The sequence below is a fragment of the Oncorhynchus masou genome, chromosome 21, assembly GCF_036934945.1.
Source record: "Oncorhynchus masou masou isolate Uvic2021 chromosome 21, UVic_Omas_1.1, whole genome shotgun sequence".
Lineage (NCBI taxonomy): Eukaryota > Metazoa > Chordata > Actinopteri > Salmoniformes > Salmonidae > Oncorhynchus > Oncorhynchus masou.
This window is the reverse complement of record NC_088232.1, coordinates 43,770,002-43,790,866: the sequence shown is the minus strand read 5'-3', so window position 1 is coordinate 43,790,866 and position 20,865 is coordinate 43,770,002. Positions and strand designations below refer to the sequence as shown.

Genomic DNA, 20,865 nt, shown 5'->3' with positions numbered 1-20,865 from the left:
AAAAGTAAATTGAGACCCAATTTAGCTCCGAAAAAAATGTATCGGAGGGCATTCAAAAGGGGGGCCGCCAATTGCCCATTCATGTTCTAGAGGGTTAGGCCCGAAGAAATAGACTTCATAGAATGGACATATCCCGGGAGTATTGTATGGAACATGCAGAATAACCTGAAGAGCAAGGCAGGTGGCTTTATGCAATGCCTACCTCTGAATTAATGGTGTTATTCACAATGCATCTCTAAGGGGAGTGTGTGTGTCTCAGCAGAGCATGTTGGCGCCAGCTGAACTTGGCCACTGTTAATGTTAACCCTCCTTGCTATCTCTCGTCCTCCCTATCCATCTACCCTTCTCTGTTACTCTTGGCTCTCTGTCTACCGCTTATTCTCTCCCTCTATCACCACATCATCCTTTGTCTCTGTTCTCTTCCAGGGGGCCCATAAATAATGAAGTACACACACAGTTACACACAGGTGGAAAGTAGGTCAGCCCATCTCACGTGAGAGAAGGGTTAAAAACAATGTTTGGAACACACACAATCGATCCAAAGCCAACTCAACTGACAAAAACACCCAAGTGGGAACATGCACAGGCTAGAACTTGCAATTAATTCACACACACAGGGAGTATAATCAATATTAACTAGCCTCACCGGAGTGGATTCTATGTATCATCAACCTGAAGATACTAGGTATTACACAAAACACAGCAGCTACATAGAGGACTGTTCAGGTGACTCATCTGAATGTAATAAGACGCACTTCCATGTTCCCTCTACACAGATGCTGTATGTGTATCTGGGGGTCTACGTGGAGATCATCAGACAGTTATGTATTCCTCTCATAAAATGAACATACTCTGGTCCTCACCCAGAGGACAGTAACAAGGGTCTTCTCTCTGACACATTCAAATCACTTAGCTAATGTTGTCGTGTACTAAACTGCCAGTTGTGGATAGTGACTAACAAAATAATATCATGATGCATCATGTTTCTTGTAGTCAGAACGGTCATCAGACTGGCGCACAATGTTCTGGAGTAGACAACCTAACAGTCAGTCATAAGATTTGCTACAGTACACAACTATTGGAAAAAACCTGCTTTACGGCAAGGGCTACAATGCGGACATTTTTTCTCTCCGTGCAGACAATTGTCCTGACAATGCTAGCAAATAGGTAATGTCGTGATTAGTTATCTTCACTAGCTTGTCAACGGGTTTACTTGGCTATCTAGCATAACAAGCTAACCTTAGTTAGCCTACCTATAGCGGTCTACGTTGCTTGAAGCTAACGCTACTGTACCTACTACTATACACATTGCTAGCTATTAAGGTCCCGTGTTATTGCAAAATTCAATATGAATTAATATATAGAATACATGAGTACGTATATGTTTAACACACGGTTGAATCATGTTAGCTGTGACCTAGCTAACTTGGCTACATAAACATGTCTGGCTGTCAAGCTAGCGCTTGTCAGGTTTTTACGGTGCTTTTTGATACAAATCGTTGTCTCCTAAAACACGGCCGTAGCTAGCTACTTACAATTGAATGAATTTTGGGTCTTGTATCCAGTATGCAGGGTGCTGAACCAAACATTGACACTGATATTTGTTTTCCAGTCTATTCCATACACTTATCCGGAAGATTCACAATCTGACGCTTTCCTATCGGTGGACAGCTTTTGCAGTGGTTTGGCGCCATCAGGCGGTCATATAGCGTAGCTACAAATACGACAAGGTCAAGTGTCAGATGTAAGTGCAGGTCAAATTTCATTCCCTAATTTTTTTAGATAGTTAGGTTTTTCTAGAGGGAAACATATGCTTTATTGTGGGGATAAACAGTTTGTCAAAATTAGTGACAATACTAGTTGAATACTAAGTTTCTAAACAGCATTGTCGACCAACAATGCACACAGACTCCCACAGTCATGATTTGCAACACACCAATTATGCATACATTTTAAATAAATTACCTTTGAAACAGTCAACCAGTATTAATCAAAACATTTATTTTGATAATTACATTACCTACAATGGTTATAGCATGAAAGATGCAATATGCTTTTTGATGTACTCTAATCACAAAATCATTTATCCAGCTGGAATGCTAAGGCATATGATGTCAATCAGTAAATACAGAATGGCACTGACTGACCATGGTCAGACATTTTAGTACTTACCATTTAGAATTAGTCCTAATAGCCCCAAACTGTACATATAACTGAATGAACTGTCAATACATGTAGACATGGTATGCATGTACACTAAAAAGTTACCTTTACACAAAACAATTCAAGCGGTAGAAACCAATCACATATGATTGCCTGGAAACCTGACGTTGAATTGCATGTCGGGCAGAAACGAGCGTTTGAATCAGGAATGTTTCCTCTCACGACCTCTACAAGCCAGAATGTTGAATAAAATGTTATTTGAATGTACTTTTCTGGTTGTCCATGTGTTTGGTCCTTTTGCAGGTAGGAATGTAAGACAGTATATCCACAGGAAAGTATAATTCCATCAACTTTTCAAAGTGCTGCTATTGGGTTCAGATTTAGATCTTCTGAAGCACGCATACTTGCCAAGCTCATGCACGGCTTCACATGGTTCTGCTATTGGGTTCAGATTTAGATCATCTGAAGCATGCATACTTGCCAAGCTCATGCACGGCTTCACATGGTTCTGCGCATGCTTCAGGTGATAGAAATCTGAACGCTCTACCAGTGCTTTGAAAAGTTGATGTAATTTCACTTTAATGTGGATATATTGTCTCACATTCCTACCTCCAAAAGGACCAACCAGTAAAGTACTTTAAAATATTTTATTCAACATTCTGACTTATAGATGTCATGCGAGGAAACTTTCGTGCTTAAAAACGCTAATTTCTGCCCGATGTAGTATTCAATGCAATTCAACATCAGGGTTTCAGGAAACACATACTAGTATGACCCAGTTAGTTTCATGTGCTGTGTTAGCAAAAAGCCTATAGTATTAAAAACCCATGAATAACAGTGACAAAATGCGATTGAATGGTTTAAATACACCTTGACTCATTATAACCTTGCTTTGCCAATAAAGTAACCATTCTGCTGCTACCCGTAACCAACCGCAGAGAAAACGTCCTGTGAAGGTAGGAGCAGCAGTCTTTCACCAGTCAACTCTTCGGCTCGACTGGACAGCACTCGCATAGAGCTCAGGACAAACACTGTAGCCCCTTTTAAAAAGATCAAATACCAAACTCATTAGCTCAGGACCACCCTAAACTATGACGTTGGGAGTGGTTCAAAAGTCCAACAACTTGGGTGTTTAGGGTTATCAAGAATTGTAGTCTCGGACAGCCTGGCTGCACTACCCCTCCAATCCTAGTGGTGGCGCTGTGTGTCTATATCCATCCCTCCTTCTGGGTGTTCTCCAGTACCTCCTCATACAGCCAGCTCTGGGTGAACTCCTGGGACTTATCCACCAGTTCAAACAGCTGCTTGTACTCCTCTGGGTAGACATGGCCCGTCAGTACATCCTCCTGCATCCCCATCTCCTTCAGCAGCTTAGGACCACTGTCTGGACTCCACATACTGGGAGAGAGAATGAGGGTGAGAGGCAGAGATGGAGAAAGAGAGTAGACTAAATTATCAATGTGGCCAACAAGGATCATATTTAAGTTTGTAAAGCACTCACTTGAAACGGTCTGTGCAAGATTGTGTGTGTGTGTGTGTGTGTGTGTGTGTGTGTGTGTATATGTGTGTGTGTGCGCGCAAATTCCACTCACTTGAGCCGGTCTACTAGCCGGGCCTTCCTCTTGGCCAAACATTGTTTGACCATCATAACCAGGGTGGCTGCATTGGAGGGGGTCAGCGAGGCGGAGAACAGGTCCTTGCGAGGTGTCATTCGCACCAGACACAGGTTGTCATTAGGAAGCTGAAGGACGAAGGGGGAAAACGACAGGCTTCAGACCTTGTCTGTTTAATGGTTGTAGCTAGGTCGGTACAGCGCACTTTATAGAAGAGACAAACTCAATAGCAACGATCATAAAACGTAAAACACACAGAAGAGCAGAATTAGCTCAGAATAAGTCTCCAATATGCAGTATATAACATTGTCTTTCACTGTATATTCAAACACAGGAGGAACTGACAAAGTGAATGTTCCATTATGATGCTGGTAGAACAGTGCATCCTTACTCTGCTCTTTGGAATGGCCAGTTTGTACTTAGAAGAAGTCACAAACGATGCCCACGGCTCCTGAAAGAGAACACACAGAGAAGAGCATCTGTTAGAAGAGACACAGTCAAAGCTCTGACATCTGCTCTCACCACGTTTCATGTTCCATTCCCCCAGTTCTACCTTAACTCACACACCCCCTAATCTTCCCACCAGGTATATCAACTTCTCTCCCCCTCCTGCTTATTTCCAGTCCTCCAGTTATAGCCCTTCCCTCTCACCTTGTGTAGCAGTTCGATGTGGCATGCCATCTGCCATAAAGCGCCAAACGCTCTGTAGTTCAACATGTCCCCTGGCTTAGCCATTAGTTTCTATGGGAGAGAAAGAACAAAACCATCCACACCATTGTTAAAACACCACTGCATTTGCGCTCATTGAGTCTCTGTGTGTGTGTGCACTCACCAGGTATTCCTTCTCGCTGATGAACATGTTGAGCTCAACTCGTCCGTAACGGTAGATAGAGAGCCGATCAAACAGAACATACAGCAGCTTCCACAGCTGACTCCTCTCGATGCGCTGGGGTAATATACCAACCACCTTCACTGGAACCTCTGTGTACACACACACACACACACACACACACACACACACACACACACACACACACAGTTAACAAACACAGAAAAACAGGATAGTTTGTTCTATCTATTGTGGTCAGCACCTTTTCACCAGGATCAAATTCCTGGTATAGATGAGGGATGCAACGGTACAGTATGCAACAGTACCTCTCTCTGACAGTTCACTGTGTACTGGTAGCTACCTCTCTCTGACGGTTCACTGTGTACTGGTAGCTACCTCTCTCTGACGGTTCACTGTGTACTGGCAGCTACCTCTCTCTGACGGTTCACTGTGTACTGGCAGCTACCTCTCTCTGACGGTTCACTGTGTACTGGCAGCTACCTCTCTCTGACGGTTCACTGTGTACTGGCAGCTACCTCTCTCTGACGGTTCACTGTGTACTGGCAGCTACCTCTCTCTGACGGTTCACTGTGTACTGGCAGCTACCTCTCTCTGACGGTTCACTGTGTACTGGCAGCTACCTCTCTCTGACGGTTCACTGTGTACTGGCAGCTACCTCTCTCTGACGGTTCACTGTGTACTGGCAGCTACCTCTCTCTGACGGTTCACTGTGTACTGGCAGCTACCTCTCTCTGACGGTTCACTGTGTACTGGCAGCTACCTCTCTCTGACGGTTCACTGTGTACTGGCAGCTACCTCTCTCTGACGGTTCACTGTGTACTGGCAGCTACCTCTCTGACGGTTCACTGTGTACTGGCAGCTACCTCTCTCTGACGGTTCACTGTGTACTGGCAGCTACCTCTCTGACGGTTCACTGTGTACTGGCAGCTACCTCTCTCTGACGGTTCACTGTGTACTGGCAGCTACCTCTCTGACGGTTCACTGTGTACTGGCAGCTACCTCTCTCTGACGGTTCACTGTGTACTGGCAGCTACCTCTCTCTGACGGTTCACTGTGTACTGGCAGCTACCTCTCTATGACGGTTCACTGTGTACTGGCAGCTACCTCTCTCTGACGGTTCACTGTGTACTGGAAGCTAGCCCTCTCTGACGGTTCACTGTGTACTGGATTGGGAGATGGAGAGCTACAGGTTGTCAAAGCTAAGAAGCACCTTTAATTTGAACCTTTTCGTCCCCTTGATTTCATACAGTAGAGACAGAAACCAGGCCTCGTCAGTCATGCTGCCATTTTTCTGAATGGAATGTTTGATGTGTTTTTAGGCAAAATAAATAGTTCATTGTTTAAAGAGTGATGTGTTTGAATTTGTTTCTTAAATATAAAGATATCGAAACCGTACTGTTTCCCACAAAGCGTGATACATACCGAACCGTGGGCCCACTATACCGTTGCCCACAAAGCGTGATACATACCGAACCATGGGCCCACTATACCGTTGCCCACAAAGCGTGATACATACCGAACCATAGGCCCACTATACCGTTGCCCACAAAGCGTGATACATACCGAACCATGGGCCCACTATACCGTTGCCCACAAAGCGTGATACATACCGAACCATGGGCCCACTATACCGTTGCCCACAAAGCGTGATACATACCGAACCATGGGCCCACTATACCGTTGCCCACAAAGCGTGATACATACCGAACCGTGGCCCCCTATACCGTTGCCCACAAAGCGTGATACATACCGAACCATGGGCCCACTATACCGTTGCCCACAAAGCATGATATATACCGAACCATGGGCCCACTATACCGTTGCCCACAAAGCGTGATACATACCGAACCATGGGCCCACTATACCGTTGCCCACAAAGCGTGATACATACCGAACCGTGGGCCCACTGTACCGTTGCCCACAAAGCGTGATACATACCGAACCGTGGGCCCACTATACCGTTGCCCACAAAGCGTGATACATACCGAACCGTGGGCCCACTGTACCGTTGCCCACAAAGCGTGATACATACCGAACCGTGGGCCCACTATACCGTTGCCCACAAAGCGTGATACATACCGAACCGTGGGCCCACTGTACCGTTGCCCACAAAGCGTGATACATACCGAACCGTGGGCCCACTGTACCGTTGCCCACAAAGCGTGATACATACCGAACCGTGGGCCCACTATACCGTTGCCCACAAAGCGTGATACATACCGAACCATGGGCCCACTATACCGTTGCCCACAAAGCGTGATACATACTGAACCATGGGCCCACTATACCGTTGCCCACAAAGCGTGATACATACCGAACCGTGGGCCCACTGTACCGTTGCCCACAAAGCATGATACATACCGAACCGTGGGCCCACTGTACCGTTGCCCACAAAGCGTGATACATACCGAACCGTGGGCTCACTATACCGTTGCATCCCTAGTATAGATGTACTTGGTGAATGAAGGGGAGTCTGATAATGTGTCTTTGTATGTCTTTTTTTCTTTATGTCTTTTTCCTGCGTGTGTGTCTCACCATCGGTCCAGTTTGCTTCTGATATGCCCAGGTCAGTGAACAGTTTGTCAGTGTACATGGCCGGAGGTCTCATGCTGCCTCTGCCCATAGGGTCCAGCTTGAAGAAATCACAGTGGACCACCTCCAGCTGACCATCCAGAAGACACTCCAAAGCCTACACACACACGCCAGAATGTTGGTACAATGAAGATGTGTAGACATGAAACTCTCCTACTGAAAACGACCCTGGCCCGAGGCTGGGTAGACTCACCTGCAGGTCAGGTAGGAAGGACTTCTCTCCCTCCAGCGTCACCACTCTCTGAGCTCCAGAATTCAGCAGAGTCCTAGTCAACACCCCCGGGCCTGAGACACACACACATTCTAATGAACACTCCCAATGTTACTGACCACACACACAAACCTCTCCCATTGTTACAAACCATACTACCATTCCAGTGTTTTACTTGCTATATTGTATTTACTTCGCCACCATGGCCTTTTTTTTCTTTGCCTTTACCTCCCTTATCTCACCTCATTTGCTCACATCGTATATAGACTTGTTTCTACTGTATTATTGACTGTATGTTTGTTTTACTCCATGTGTAACTGCGTTGTTGTATGTGTCGAACTGCTTTGCTTTATCTTGGTCAGGTCGCAATTGTAAATGAGAACTTGTTCTCAACTTGCCTAACTTGTTAAATAAAGGTGAAATAAATAATATTAAAAAGTCTGCTGCTGCTGTGTTATTATCTATGCATATAGTCACTTTAATAACTCTACCTACATGTACATATTACCGCGACTAACCGGTGCCCCCGCACATGGACTCTGTACCAGTACCCCACCCCTGTATATAGCCTCGATATTATTATTTTGCTGCTGCTCTTTAATTTTGTTACTTTTAGGTATTTTTCTTAAAACTGCATTGTCGGTTAAGGGCCTATAAGTAAGCGGTTCACTGTAAGGTTGTATTCAGCGAGGTGACAACTAAAATTAGATTTTAAGTCCCAAATGACATAGAACACAGACGCAGCACGTACCTGGATTACATTCAAATATAACAGCCTTGCTGTCCTCCAGGTCAGGTCCTAGGTGGTGAGTGACCAGTTTGGCCAGGGCAGGGTCTATGATGAACCTTTTGATGGTTCTACAGAGCTGAGCCCTCTGAGTGTTTTCCTCTACCTCCCCAAGGTCCAGGAAGTCATACCTGCCCAGCGGGCGACTCTGTTCCTAAACACACACGAGACAGACACGTTAACAAACATTCTCCTTTCATCTTCCCTACTTCAATGAACACTCCCCTCTTCCTTCATCGCTCCATCCTGCCTCAACCCAGGACTGGCCACCACTGGCGTAATGCAGTTTCTCTGGACCCCGGTAAGGTTGCTGTTTGCCCCCACCCCCCAGAAATGGAACATGTCAGCCACTCACAACGTATTAACTATAGTGCTCACTGTCCGTGGTGCCCAAATTGTGACATGTCTATGTGACTGCATGTCTATTGAATTAATGATAGGCTTTCTGTGGTGCCAGGGTATGTCTAGCCTTGTTTTAGCTAACAGATAAATGTTTCTTGGTAGGCCTATTTGGTTGCCATTTTCTCAAGTTAAGCGCAACATTTCACAAATCTATACATAGGTGTCGCAATGCTGTCATTTTTTGACTGCTGGCAATAATGTATTTACTTGTGCAGTAATTAAAAAGTTGGAAATTCAAACATTGCAGATTGTTCCTGAACCTGCATGACATGAGCGGTCCTCGTGTGCTCTCCAAGCTTGGATAGAAGGCCGTTTGTAAAACCAGTCTATTAATGCCAAATAATACAGCCAGTCCACCCTCAAAACACTAGTTTACTAGGGATTGTTTTGTTATGCAGTATATCCTACCATCTATTGCGTTACACAGTATTTAGTAACGTTTCATAAAAATGTAATACCATAACCTAACGAGGGGGAAAAAAGGAGTCGGCTCATGGATTAATTCAGCGGGTCTTGAATGACTTATAGCCTACACAAATGGGCTGCAATATTCAAGATGCATTTAATTAAATCCAATTTGAGCATAACTGTTGTGCAAAACCAATAAGACATTGTTAACAAACACAAACCCAGTAGCTTTCCCACAGTTTTGGAGCAACTGGTTTGCTGTTGTTATGGATACATTGTTACTTGTCCATAAAACACCACCGGTATCTCTACCTGGACAGAGACAGCCACAGCAGACAGGTTCCTGTGGGTTGGGGCTGAAGAGGGGGATGCCCAGTCTGTCCTAGCCTGTTGGGGCTGTGGCCGGCCGGGGCCGGAGGAAAGCGAGTCCAGGCTGAAGGTCCGTCTCTGGAGCAGGACCCTGGGGCTACAGGGAGAGGCAGACTGCTTCAGGGTGGGCCTAGCCCTGGGGTGGCAACATGCAGACCGCACCGCTACCACAAACAGTTTACTTGCCTGAGTGGACATGGCGGACAGATGGCAAGAGGGATGATGCTCACAACCTGTGAATGATGAAGAAGAGGCAGAGGTTAGGAAGAGCTCTGAATAAGTGTATATGGTTAACACTACATATTATTCTGGATGCAATAGTTTGGTTAGACACTACCCAATGAGAACTTAGTTTACGAGTAGTGTCTATGGTCTACTAGAAAAATATTCATGATAGCCACAGTTGATGGGGACCAGCGTACTGTCAACAAAAACAGGTCCTTTAGATACGACACTTTACAGAATGTAACTAACGTTAACTAGTTTACACTTAAAGCCGGACACCACGTGTCTTGACATTGTTTCTCAACGTTAAATTATGTTTATATACTTGGTGATGTTGAGTGAATAATTTGACTTATCGTCGAATCGGATCGATAGCTAGTTTACTTTAGTTCCAAAGTGAAGTTACTAACGTTATATCAAAAGCTGAGGTAGCCAAGCTAGCTAACGCTAGCTAGCTATCTATATAAAATGTTAGGTACCTAGCTACATTAGATACCAATCTAAAGTTCTTCTGCCAAACAATTTTGGATATGGCTATCGGTCTGGATAGATATCTAGCTTACATGCCTTGTACTATGGAAAATGCTCTGCAACGCTACGTTTAGCAAGTAAGCTAGCTACAATGCTAGCTGGCTAACGTTAGAGATATATCTAGCAAGCTGATCATCAACCTCAAGTATGATACATTGCGTCAAAACTGGGCTTACTTTATCTCAGATATATCGTCGTTTGTCCTGATGTTGATCTTATTTTAATCTAAAGACAGCTTACATCTCCCAGAATGTTGTAAAAATGCAGTGACATTGAACATGTTGACCCTCGTTGATTTCACAACGCCCATATTACAGTGATGGTTTTACGTCACAAGCAAGCGACGAAGCAAAATAAGAGATTGACAAGACAGAGAGCCAATCTTAATCAAAAATGTGTATAACCACGCCCACTTTTTGATCTCACCGTTTCAATTGGTTATTTATTTAATTTGTATTCTAATCGTGTTTGTATTGTAATCGGATGGTTAATGAGATCAAATAACATGTTGTAACAAATACAAAAATATGTATTTAAACTAGCATAAATAAAACGCTTAGTTTGTGCATGTAGATTTGCATCACCGGTGTTTTGGTGATTAGCTCATTGCGTCGACCGAGCAGCATCTTCATCATCATCATCATCATCAGACTACGGAAGTCACAGCTTTGCTCTATGACTTGTACGAGCACGTTTCTTGTACGCTTATTCCCGGTTTCGCCCCTTGTGCTGTGTGTTTTCTTGAGTATAACTAGCTATTTGTAACTATGGCGAAGGTGGATACCTCCTCTAGCAGACCTTATCACATTGTTATTTTCGGGGCTTCGGGTTTCACCGGGCAGTTCGTGGTTGAAGAGGTGGCCAGGATCGTGTCGGAGGGCCCGAATGGGACGCTGAAATGGGCTGTGGCTGGGAGAAGCAGACAGAAACTGGACAAAGTTCTAGAGCAGGCCGCCGGAGCCCTCGGTACGTAACGTTACTGCCCTCATTGACATGTAACCTTTCAAACTAGCTAATACAGTTTGTTACACATCGAATTAGTTCAATCTGGATATATGTCAAGCCAGAGAGGATCTTTGGTCTAGTTAGATGACTGACACCATTGTGCATTGTCATTGGATTTCACAGAGGGATTCAAGGAAGTTTGCTAGCTGGGTGTCACACAGTGTGTCTACTGTGTCGTGCCAGCCAGCAAACTCACCTGATTTAACTTGGTTAAATGATACAGTGACTCCTTGTTCCAAGTGTTTTGACCAAGGATGTTCTGCACTCAGTATGCCATAGGCTTCGAAAAAATATAACTCAAGTGCACAGACAAATGTATATATTAATTCCATTACTTTACTTTAGATGTGTGTGTTGTTGTGAAATTGTTAGATATAACTGCACTGTTAGAGCTAGAAACAAGCATTTCCCTACACTCACAATAACATCTGCTAAACATGTGTATGTGACCAATACAATTTGATTTGATTTAGTCACTTATGTGTTTCAGTAGTTGTGGTAGCTGGAAAGATATGTTGTTAGACCAGATAGCGTACACTCTACAAAGTTGCTCAATGCAACACTTAATACATTAAATTTGAATTCAGTTTTTGATTAGTGAGTGGCTGGCTTTCCAGGAAAGGGATGGGTTCTAATAGGGTTGAGATTAGGAGAATGGAGCCGTTCTTGCTGCCCTCCTGGGATAGCCCTCGACAACAGCTGATGAAAAATACCCCAATCGGGATATAGTCTCAACCTTCCCACCCCTGACCTCAATGGGGACTCTGTCTCCTGCTCTATAGCTGTGGCCAGGTTGCCATTCTAGACACAGTTGTAATGGGTTATATGGCAAAATAATACTCATTTGCAGGTACTTTAGAGAGTTTGTTTGGAATATGCAACAGACCCATAGCCTAGTTTGGCATTTGTGTACATTGTGACTGCATTGTTTTATAGTCGTTCATCCATCTACTGACCCCTTGTTTTTCCTCCATCATTGAGATTTCAATCAGGCAGTATTTTCCTATCTGTTATGACTATGTCAAGTGGCACAGCATTCGGTGTGTACATAACCTACAGCAGTTCATGTTTGGTAATTACAGTAGGCTAGTAGTGTACCACATATAACCTATACTGGGGGCAAATGCAAAACTGCACAGGAAAGATAACTGATGGTGTACTGTTCATGATGCTCTTCAAAGATACTTTATTGAACCAGAATAAAAACGGCAGATGTTATTTTATTAGGTTCTCTTTCAGTTCTGACTAATTTTCCAAGAGGTGACACACTTTAGCACTTAGAAATCTATTTGAACTAGATTGAAGGAAACAGTAACACAGAGGCTTGGGGGTAAAAACAGATAGCAATTTTGTACTTTGAAGGACAGGCTACACATTCAGAATTCAATGCAGGGGTCTGCCAAACAAAGGGTCAGCCACACTGCCCCACCCAATTACTTTTTGGTCACTGAGCTATTTTTAACCAGATCATTGTTGTACAATATATTGTAGTTTGTTCAACACATAATGAAGTGTGTTGTATTTGTAAATGTGTTAATAACATAATGGTGAAATGACTGACTCCTCTGCTGTGTGTTTCAGGTAAGCCAGAGCTGAGGACTGCAGTGGAGGTCATTGTGGCTGATGTGGGAGAGCCTGATTCTCTGGCCGCCATGTGCAAACAGGCTGTTATTGTTCTCAACTGTGTGGGGCCAGTAAGTACTGACTGTGGAGATGCCACACACCACAGAACCCACACACACACAGACAGACAGACACATACTGTAAGTGCTGTAGAGACACAATGAGTGTGCTTGTCAGAAATGAAGAGGGATATCAATGCTGCCTCTTTCATTGTTAGAATTCAGATATTAGTATGGAAGAGTGTTTTGATGTCAGTCCTGATCATCACTCTGCCCTCCTGTTGTGCCATGGAGCTGCAGAATGGGGTCTGATAGCAGTGAGGGCATGACTTTGCAGAATGGGGTCTGATAGCAGTGAGGGCATGACTTTGCAGAATGGGGTCTGATAGCAGTGAGGGCATGACTTTGCAGAATGGGGTCTGATAGCAGTGAGGACATGACTTTGCAGAATGTGGTCTGATAGCAGTGAGGACATGACTTTGCAGAATGGGGTCTGATAGCAGTGAGGACATGACTTTGCAGAATGTGGTCTGATAGCAGTGAGGACATGACTTTGCAGAATGGGGTCTGATAGCAGTGAGGACATGACTTTGCAGAATGTGGTCTGATAGCAGTGAGGACATGACTTTGCAGAATGGGGTCTGATAGCAGTGAGGACATGACTTTGCAGAATGTGGTCTGATAGCAGTGAGGACATGACTTTGCAGAATGGGGTCTGATAGCAGTGGGGACATGACTTTGCAACTTGTGAAACGCCAGCAATGATGACGGTGGCTATCACCAGTGCACCTTGTACTGTATGTCAGCACGCATACACACACGATTAGCCAGTCCAGAGAAAAAGGATACCTGCGAGTGTAACATGAGGTGGCATGGTCCAGTATATATGTGTGTGTGTATACATGTATATGGAGAACAATTATTTGATACACTGCCGATTTTGCAGGTTTTCGTACTTACAAAGCATGTAGAGGTCTGTAATTTTTATTATAGGTACACTTCAACTGTGAGAGACCGAATCTCAAACAAAAATCCAGAAAATCACATTGTATGATTTTAAGTAATTGATTAGCATTTTATTTCATGACATAAGTTATTGATCACCAACCAGTAAGAATTCCGGCTCTCACAGACCTGTTAGTTTTTCTTTAAGAAGCCCTCCTGTTCTCCACTCATTGCCTTCTATTAACTGCACCTGTTTGAACTTGTTACCTGTATAAAAGACACCTGTCCACACACTCAATCAAACAGACTCCAACCTCTCCACAATGGCCAAGACCAGAGAGCTTTGTAAGGACATCAGGGATAAAATTGTAGACCTGCACAAGGCTGGGATGGGCTACAGGACAATAGGCAAGAAGCTTGGTGAGAAGGCAACAACTTTTGGCGCAATTATTAGAAAATGGAAGAAGGTCAAGATGACGGTCAATCATCCTCGGTCTGGGGCTCCATGCGAGATCTCACCTCGTGGGGCATCAATGATCATGAGGAAGGTGAGGGATCAGCCTAGAACTACTCAGGCAGGACCTGGTCAATGACCTGAAGAGAGCTGGGACCACAGTCTCAAAGAAAACCATTAGTAACACACTACGCCGTCATGGATTAAACTCCTGCAACGCATGCAAGGTCCCCCCGCTCAAGCCAGCGCATGTCCAGGCCTGTCTGAAGTTTGCCAATGACCATCTGGATGATCCAGAGGAGGACTGGGAGAAGGTCATGTGGTTTGATGAGACACAAATAGAGCTTTTTGGTCTAAACTCCACTCGCCGTGTTTGGAGGCAAAAGAAGGATGAGTACAACCCCAAGATCACCATCCCAACCGTGAAGCATAGAGGTGGAAACATCATTCTTTGGGGATGCTCTTCTGCAAAGGGGACAGGACGACTGCACCGTATTGAGGGGAGGATGGATGGGGCCATGTATCGCGAGATCTTGGCCAACGACCTCCTTCCCTCAGTAAGAGCATTGAAGATGGGTTGTGGCTGGGTCTTCCAGCATGACAACAACCCAAAACACACAGCCAGGGCAACTAAGGAGTGTCTCCGTAAGAAGCATCTCAAGGTCCTGGAGTGGCCTAGCCAGTCTCCAGACCTGAACCCAATAGAACATCTTTGGAGGGAGCTGAAAGTTCGTATTGCCCAGTGACAGCCCCGAAACCTGAAGGATCTGGAGAAGGTCTGTATGGAGGAGTGGACCAAAATCCCTGCTGCAGTGTGTGCAAACCTGGTCAAGAACTACAGGAAACGTATGATCTCTGTAATTGCAAACAAAGGTTTCTGTACCAAATATTAAGTTATGCTTTTCTGATATATCAAATACTTATGTCATGCAATAAAATGCAAATTAATTACTTAAAAATCATACAATGTGATTTTCTGGATTTTTGTTTTAGATTCCATCTCTCACAGTTGAAGTGTACCTATGATAAAAAATTTCAGACCTCTACATGCTTTGTAAGTAGGAAACACTCCCAATTTTGCAGGTTATCAAATACTTTTTCTCCCACTGTGTGTGTGTGTATGTATATATATATATATATATATATATATATATATATATTAGTTCGTTTTTGCTGTAGTAACATAAACACCTTAGTGAGGTGTCATATTTTAGATGATAATGCTGTTTGTGTAGTACAGGTTCTGGGGTGAGCCTGTGGTGAAGGCATGCGTGGAGAACAGCGCACACTGCATTGACATCTGTGGAGAACCCCAGGTAAGATGATGCAACAACAAAGTCACCAGGCCTCAACCCCTAATCAACCCTCAACACCCTATCACTCCCGTAGACCGGACAGGACTTGATAGGCAGAAGCAATATCTCACACACACCACTAAGTTAAATGGGAAGGCTGCTGGACACCATGCTGTCCTCTTAAATATTTCAGCCTTCCCTGCTTGTTTTCTCCACAACATCAATAAAATCACATGCTCTACCACCACAACAGTCCAATATGTTTGTGTGTGTGTGTGTGTAGTTCCTAGAGAGTATGCAGTTGAATTACAACAGCCAGGCAGCTGATAAGGGAGTGTACATCGTTGGGGCTTGTGGCTTTGACTCCATACCTGCAGACATGGGAGTCCTCTACACCAGGGAACAATTCAAAGGTGTGTTTGTGTCCCTGAGGTTTATCTGTTTGTTTATGTGTGTGTGTGCTCTCCATTGGGTGGTTGTGTCACATTTGTGTGTCTCTCGCTACAGGGACACTTACAGCTGTGGAGAGCTTCCTGACAGCCAGCACAGGACCTGAGGTTAGACTCCATTACCCATAAACCCTCACACTGCCCCGGCCTCATCCTTGTAATCCCTGCTTCATCCTTGTGTAACATTATTAGGTACAATCTTGATGAAAGAATGTTTGTTGATATTCGGTTGTCTCTCTCTGTCTCAGGGTGGATCTATCAATGACGGGACATGGAAGTCGGCCATCTATGGTTTTGCTGACAGCGGGAAGCTGCGGAGCCTCAGGAAGAAGTTTGGACACAAACCTCTCCCTGTGGTGGGCTCAAAGATCAAACGCAGGTACAGGGGCCTGTGTGTGTTGGTGTGTCTGCGCGCGTGTGTGTGTGTGTGTGTGTGTGTTGGATAACGTTACTTTCTATTGTTTGTTTGTGTGAATAGGAGTGCCCTGTTCTATAGTAATGAGGTTCAGCAGTATGCAGTCCCATTCATGGGAGCCGACCCCTCGGTGGTGAAGAGATCTCAACGCTTTCTACTGGAGGAACACCAGGAAACACCTGTAGGTCACACAAATACAGTACATACACGCAGACACCGATCAATGTGTATTCTCGTTGTCATGAGCCCAGTGCCATTTTGTGTTGTGGCTCTAATGTTCAAACTTAATTTTGAAATGGAATGTATCCTAATAAATGCTCTTGTGGATAGGATATGAGTAAGACCTGAATACTGTGTGCTACAAACTTTGTTACAAGGGATCATTGAGTACATTTTGTTTATGTAAGCCTTATTTATGTGTAAGATTTGTAAGGATAAGACATGGGGCCTGTTGAGGAAAAGTCCATGTTTAAGAACCTCACCTAAATACCAAATCACCCCCTTCCCCTCGCCCACCATTTGCATGTTCCTGCGAGCCTCCGTACTGTGCACACTCCCAAAGCTTAGGGAGTGAAAATTGAGGGTGTAGAGCACGTGTCAAACTCATTCCACAGAGGGCCCAGTGTCTGCGTGTTTTCTCCTCCCCTGTACTTGATTGATGAATTAAGGTCACTAATTAGTAAGGAACTCCCCTCACCTGGTTGTCTAGGTCTTAATTGAAAGGAAAAACTAAAACACACAGGCACTCGACCCTCTGTGAAATGAGTTTGACACACTTGGTGTGTAGGGGCTAATTTAACCTTCCGATAGTCACTTCAGCCAGCCATCAAGGTTGTCGTCTCAAGAGGAAAGTGCCCTGCGATATGTTTGGAGTTTGTGCAATTTAATACAAAAGAATGGAGAGGTGTGCCTAATTATTTCTCTTTTGTTTGTCTGATTTCAAGGGTTGACACAAGTAACAAATCAAATGCCTCCCAAATTAAATGTTTAACTGTTTTATATCTTGTAAAACAACAGGGAATTTCATGCTGTTTTATTTTTTAAATAAAGGATTGTGTCCAGGTGTTGGTTTATTGATCCCCTCGCCACTCTGGATGTCACCGTCTGAGTATCCTTAGCAACATGTGACAATGGAGGGCCCTTCCGAGCGAGTTGGTAGGGGCAAGTGGTTGGTTTGGGAGAGACTTCTGTTTGACCTTTTGTCTGACCCCAGGTCCAGTATGGTGCATATGCAGGAGTAGGAGGTGTGGCCAACATCGCCAAGATGCTATTTGCCGGGATGATGTTCTGGTTCCTGGTCAAATTCAACTTTGGACGAAACCTGCTGATTAAGGTGAACGAGGACACAGTGACAGACCCGTTGTTATAGACACACACAAAAGGAAAACCTAAAACCTTCCATTCTCTCCTGTATTTAGTTTCCAGAGTTTTTCTCCTTTGGTTTCTTCTCCAAGGATGGACCAACCAGAAAGCAGGTACCGTTTTATCCATCTCTTGAGAGATGTTACTCATACATTTTAACAATACACATCTACTGGTATGTTGAACTTTAATTTGTTTGTGAAATTGACATTGATTGGTGTGTTTGTCACTCAACTGGAGGCTGGTGCTCCTAGTCAGTGATGGGTGTGTTTGTGTGTCTCTCAGATGGAGGGTTCATCCTTCCAGTTTGCGTTCTATGGAGAGGGCTACACTGAGGGACAGGACCCCAGCCAGGGACGACCCAACGCTAAGATCCGCACACTAGTCCAAGGACCAGGTACTTAAACACAAATACACTAGTCCAAGGACCAGGTACATAAACACACATACACACAAACCCAAGGACTATTTATTAACAACTACTCCACCTAACCTGCGGCCGCTGCTGGGTATAACACAATGCTTCTCTCCCTGTTTCAGAGGCAGGCTACGTGGCCACGCCCATCGCCATGGTACAGGCTGCCATCACCATCCTGAACGAACCCACAGCCCTCCCCAAGAAGTGAGTCACACACACACACACACACACAGGGTAGTGTATTACATCTGATGCATTTTCTTTCCCTCCTGTTCTCTCTCTCTTTAGGGGGGGTGTGTACACCCCAGGAGCAGCTTTTTCCAGAACCACGCTGGTGGAGCGCCTCAACAAACATGGCATCCAGTTCTCTGTCATATAATGTGGGACCTCCTCTGACCCGACCCCTTACCCCGGGTCATCAGTATTGGCACTCCACTGGTGTTCTCACTAATGGTCATGCTGCAAAGAGAAAATTGGCTATATCAGCAACATCTTAATTTGGTTGAAGGTTAGATTTGTCCTTCCTTCTACCTTTGCAGCATGGCCCGATAATGACCACCCTCTGTCTGACTGGGACTGTAGAGTCTTTTAAGAGACCGTTACTTTATTGTCAAATAATGTCGCCTCGGCTTTAATAAACTCGCCAGCGGTTGTACAGTTTGTGTAGAGTAGGATACAAATGCCTCTTCTCCCCTGTGTGTGTGGTAGGTGTTCCATGCCTGTGTGTGTGGTGGGTGTTCCATGCCCGTATGCGTGTTGGTGTGTGCCTGTGTTTTTCTTTCTCAATAAAAAGCCTGACTGCATTGTTATGGATGTTCTGGTAAGTTCTATGTCCTTTCTCTGTTTAGTTTTCAAGCACATCGTCAGAAACCTTGTTTCAAGAGAATCAGCACTTATGAACGGTTTCAGAAATTTTTCATTTGTGAACCGTAATGTGCAGTATTCCAGTAATCCAACAGTTTTGCTGGATCTGTTTTTAAGGAATGTGCAGCAACATTACTTACCTGAGATTGACAAAGCAGTGCTTGCTGCTTGTAAGAAATAGGTGTTTGAGTTCAAAACACACAGAAAGATGGAGTGACGTGGCTTCTCTGTGTTTCACTGATTTATGCGTGTGTGTTGGGGCAGGTTTTGTCCTTGTTCTGTTTGCCTGTTAGGGCTATAGTTCTTCTCTACCTGAGCGAATAAAACCAAGACTACTGAAGTCAACCAACCTTGTGTCTGAGTCCTCACTTTACCAGTAAGGGTTTATTTACACACAAAATATCAGAAGGCCTGGTCTGACAACGACTCTTGTCCAGGAGGAGGGGCCGTATACCTACCTATTCTGTCTACAATATCTACAATTGTTTCAAGTCTACTGTGCATGTAGTACCTTGGCACTAAGGGCAAAATGTTGTTTTCAGACCTGTCTGTCCAGTTGTAACCTTCTCCCATGTATTATTAATTAAGCTGGTTTTCTGATGAGTCAGCCAAATAAACATGTGCTTCTTGTGCAAACTCAGACGGCTGAATGATCATCTGTTTTTCCAGATGTTTTATTGAGCCAGTCTTAACATTTAGTGAAGTTGCCTGGTTTGTCTCCCTCGTGGGCAAGTCAGAATACCCTAGCCTACAGAGTTGTGTAGGTCAGTGGTATGATTGTAGGGTTGGCCCCAAAGGCTCTTGGAGACATTTTACAAAGACCGCACACGTTAGAGAGTAAAAACAATCATTTTTGATCAAACACACTGGACAATGAATATGCAGTACTGCCATCAGGGTGCAGACTCTAAACACGGGAGTGTTTACGCCTTAACCAAGAGAGCCACTAACAGTATGGCTTTTATATGAAAATGTACTTGTGACTTATATGTATGTTGTCTATACTATGCAGTGGAGTAAAGTAACTAAGTAAAAATACTTCGAAGTAGTTTGATGGTTGTAGGTCACATGACCAGGGAACTATTGAAATTAAAAACGTTACATTTGTGTAAAACTGTGAGCTGAAAATAGACAAACTAAAGGGTGTGGAATATAGAGGGGTAGTCAGTGGACATTCTGAACCTTTTTTGAGTCCAGTACGTCACATGACCAAGGAGCTATTGAAATGTGAAAGTTTGAAAAATATGTGAAATCGTGTGAGATGAAAATGGACAAACCAGTGTGTGCAATATATAAGGCTTGTGAGTGGTTATTCTGACAGCAGTTTGAAGGTTGAAGGTCACATGACCAGAGAGCTATTGAAATTCGAAACAATTAAAAACAGAAAAATTAATGTAATATCACCTGAGATAAAAATGGACAAACCAGTGTGTGCAATATATAAGGCTTGTGAGTGGTTATTCTGACAGCAGTTTGAAGGTTGAAGGTCACATGACCAGAGAGCTATTGAAATTCGAAACAATTAAAAACAGAAAAATTAATGTAATATCACCTGAGATGAAAATGGACAAACCAGTGTGTGCAATATATAAGGCTTGTGAGTGGTTATTCTGACAGCAGTTTGAAGGTTGTAGGTCACATGACCAAGGAGCTATTGAAATTAAACATTGAAAAATAATGTGAAAGAACATGAGATGAAAATGAACAAACAAAAGTTTGTGCTACATATAAAGGCTACTCAGTGGATATTCTGAAAGTAGTTTGAGTGTAAGGGCAGATGCTGGGAGACGAGAAGCAAGTACAGGGAGTGAACATTTAATAAATAACGGGAATGAAACAAAACACAGACAGTGTTTGGACAGGGGAAACAAAACAATGTTAATGC

General features: G+C 44.0%; 3 protein-coding genes across 5 annotated transcripts in view; 1 reads left to right on the top strand and 2 right to left on the bottom strand.

The window, feature by feature from the left end:
* The window catches only part of LOC135508387 (consortin-like), a 37,617-nt gene extending 35,960 nt beyond the window's left edge, over window positions 1-1,657 (bottom strand). For all 3 annotated transcript variants that reach the window (XM_064928530.1, XM_064928531.1, XM_064928532.1), the window contains exon 1: window positions 1,536-1,657. In XM_064928530.1, the coding sequence (XP_064784602.1) occupies window positions 1,536-1,589 (54 nt within the window). In that variant the 5' untranslated portion in view covers window positions 1,590-1,657. The remainder of the gene's footprint in view (window positions 1-1,535) is intronic.
* A 322-nt stretch (window positions 1,658-1,979) lies between these two features.
* On the bottom strand, window positions 1,980-10,472 carry tfb2m (transcription factor B2, mitochondrial). The gene is made up of 10 exons (XM_064928529.1): window positions 10,328-10,472; window positions 9,339-9,628; window positions 8,181-8,370; window positions 7,412-7,503; window positions 7,162-7,315; window positions 4,609-4,757; window positions 4,428-4,517; window positions 4,168-4,227; window positions 3,756-3,904; window positions 1,980-3,561 (listed from the first exon to the last, which is right to left on the bottom strand). Exons 2-10 carry the CDS (start codon window positions 9,591-9,593, stop codon window positions 3,372-3,374), a joined length of 1,329 nt encoding a protein of 442 aa, XP_064784601.1. The 5' UTR covers window positions 9,594-9,628; window positions 10,328-10,472; the 3' UTR covers window positions 1,980-3,371.
* Window positions 10,473-10,647: 175 nt separating this feature from the next.
* LOC135508385 (saccharopine dehydrogenase-like oxidoreductase) lies at window positions 10,648-19,329 on the top strand. Its single transcript, XM_064928528.1, has 12 exons — window positions 10,648-11,117; window positions 12,738-12,850; window positions 15,413-15,493; window positions 15,756-15,885; window positions 15,980-16,029; window positions 16,170-16,300; window positions 16,400-16,517; window positions 17,550-17,669; window positions 17,755-17,811; window positions 17,984-18,095; window positions 18,239-18,320; window positions 18,405-19,329. Exons 1-12 carry the CDS (start codon window positions 10,919-10,921, stop codon window positions 18,493-18,495), a joined length of 1,284 nt encoding a protein of 427 aa, XP_064784600.1. The 5' UTR covers window positions 10,648-10,918; the 3' UTR covers window positions 18,496-19,329.
* The last annotated feature ends 1,536 nt before the right edge of the window (window positions 19,330-20,865 follow it).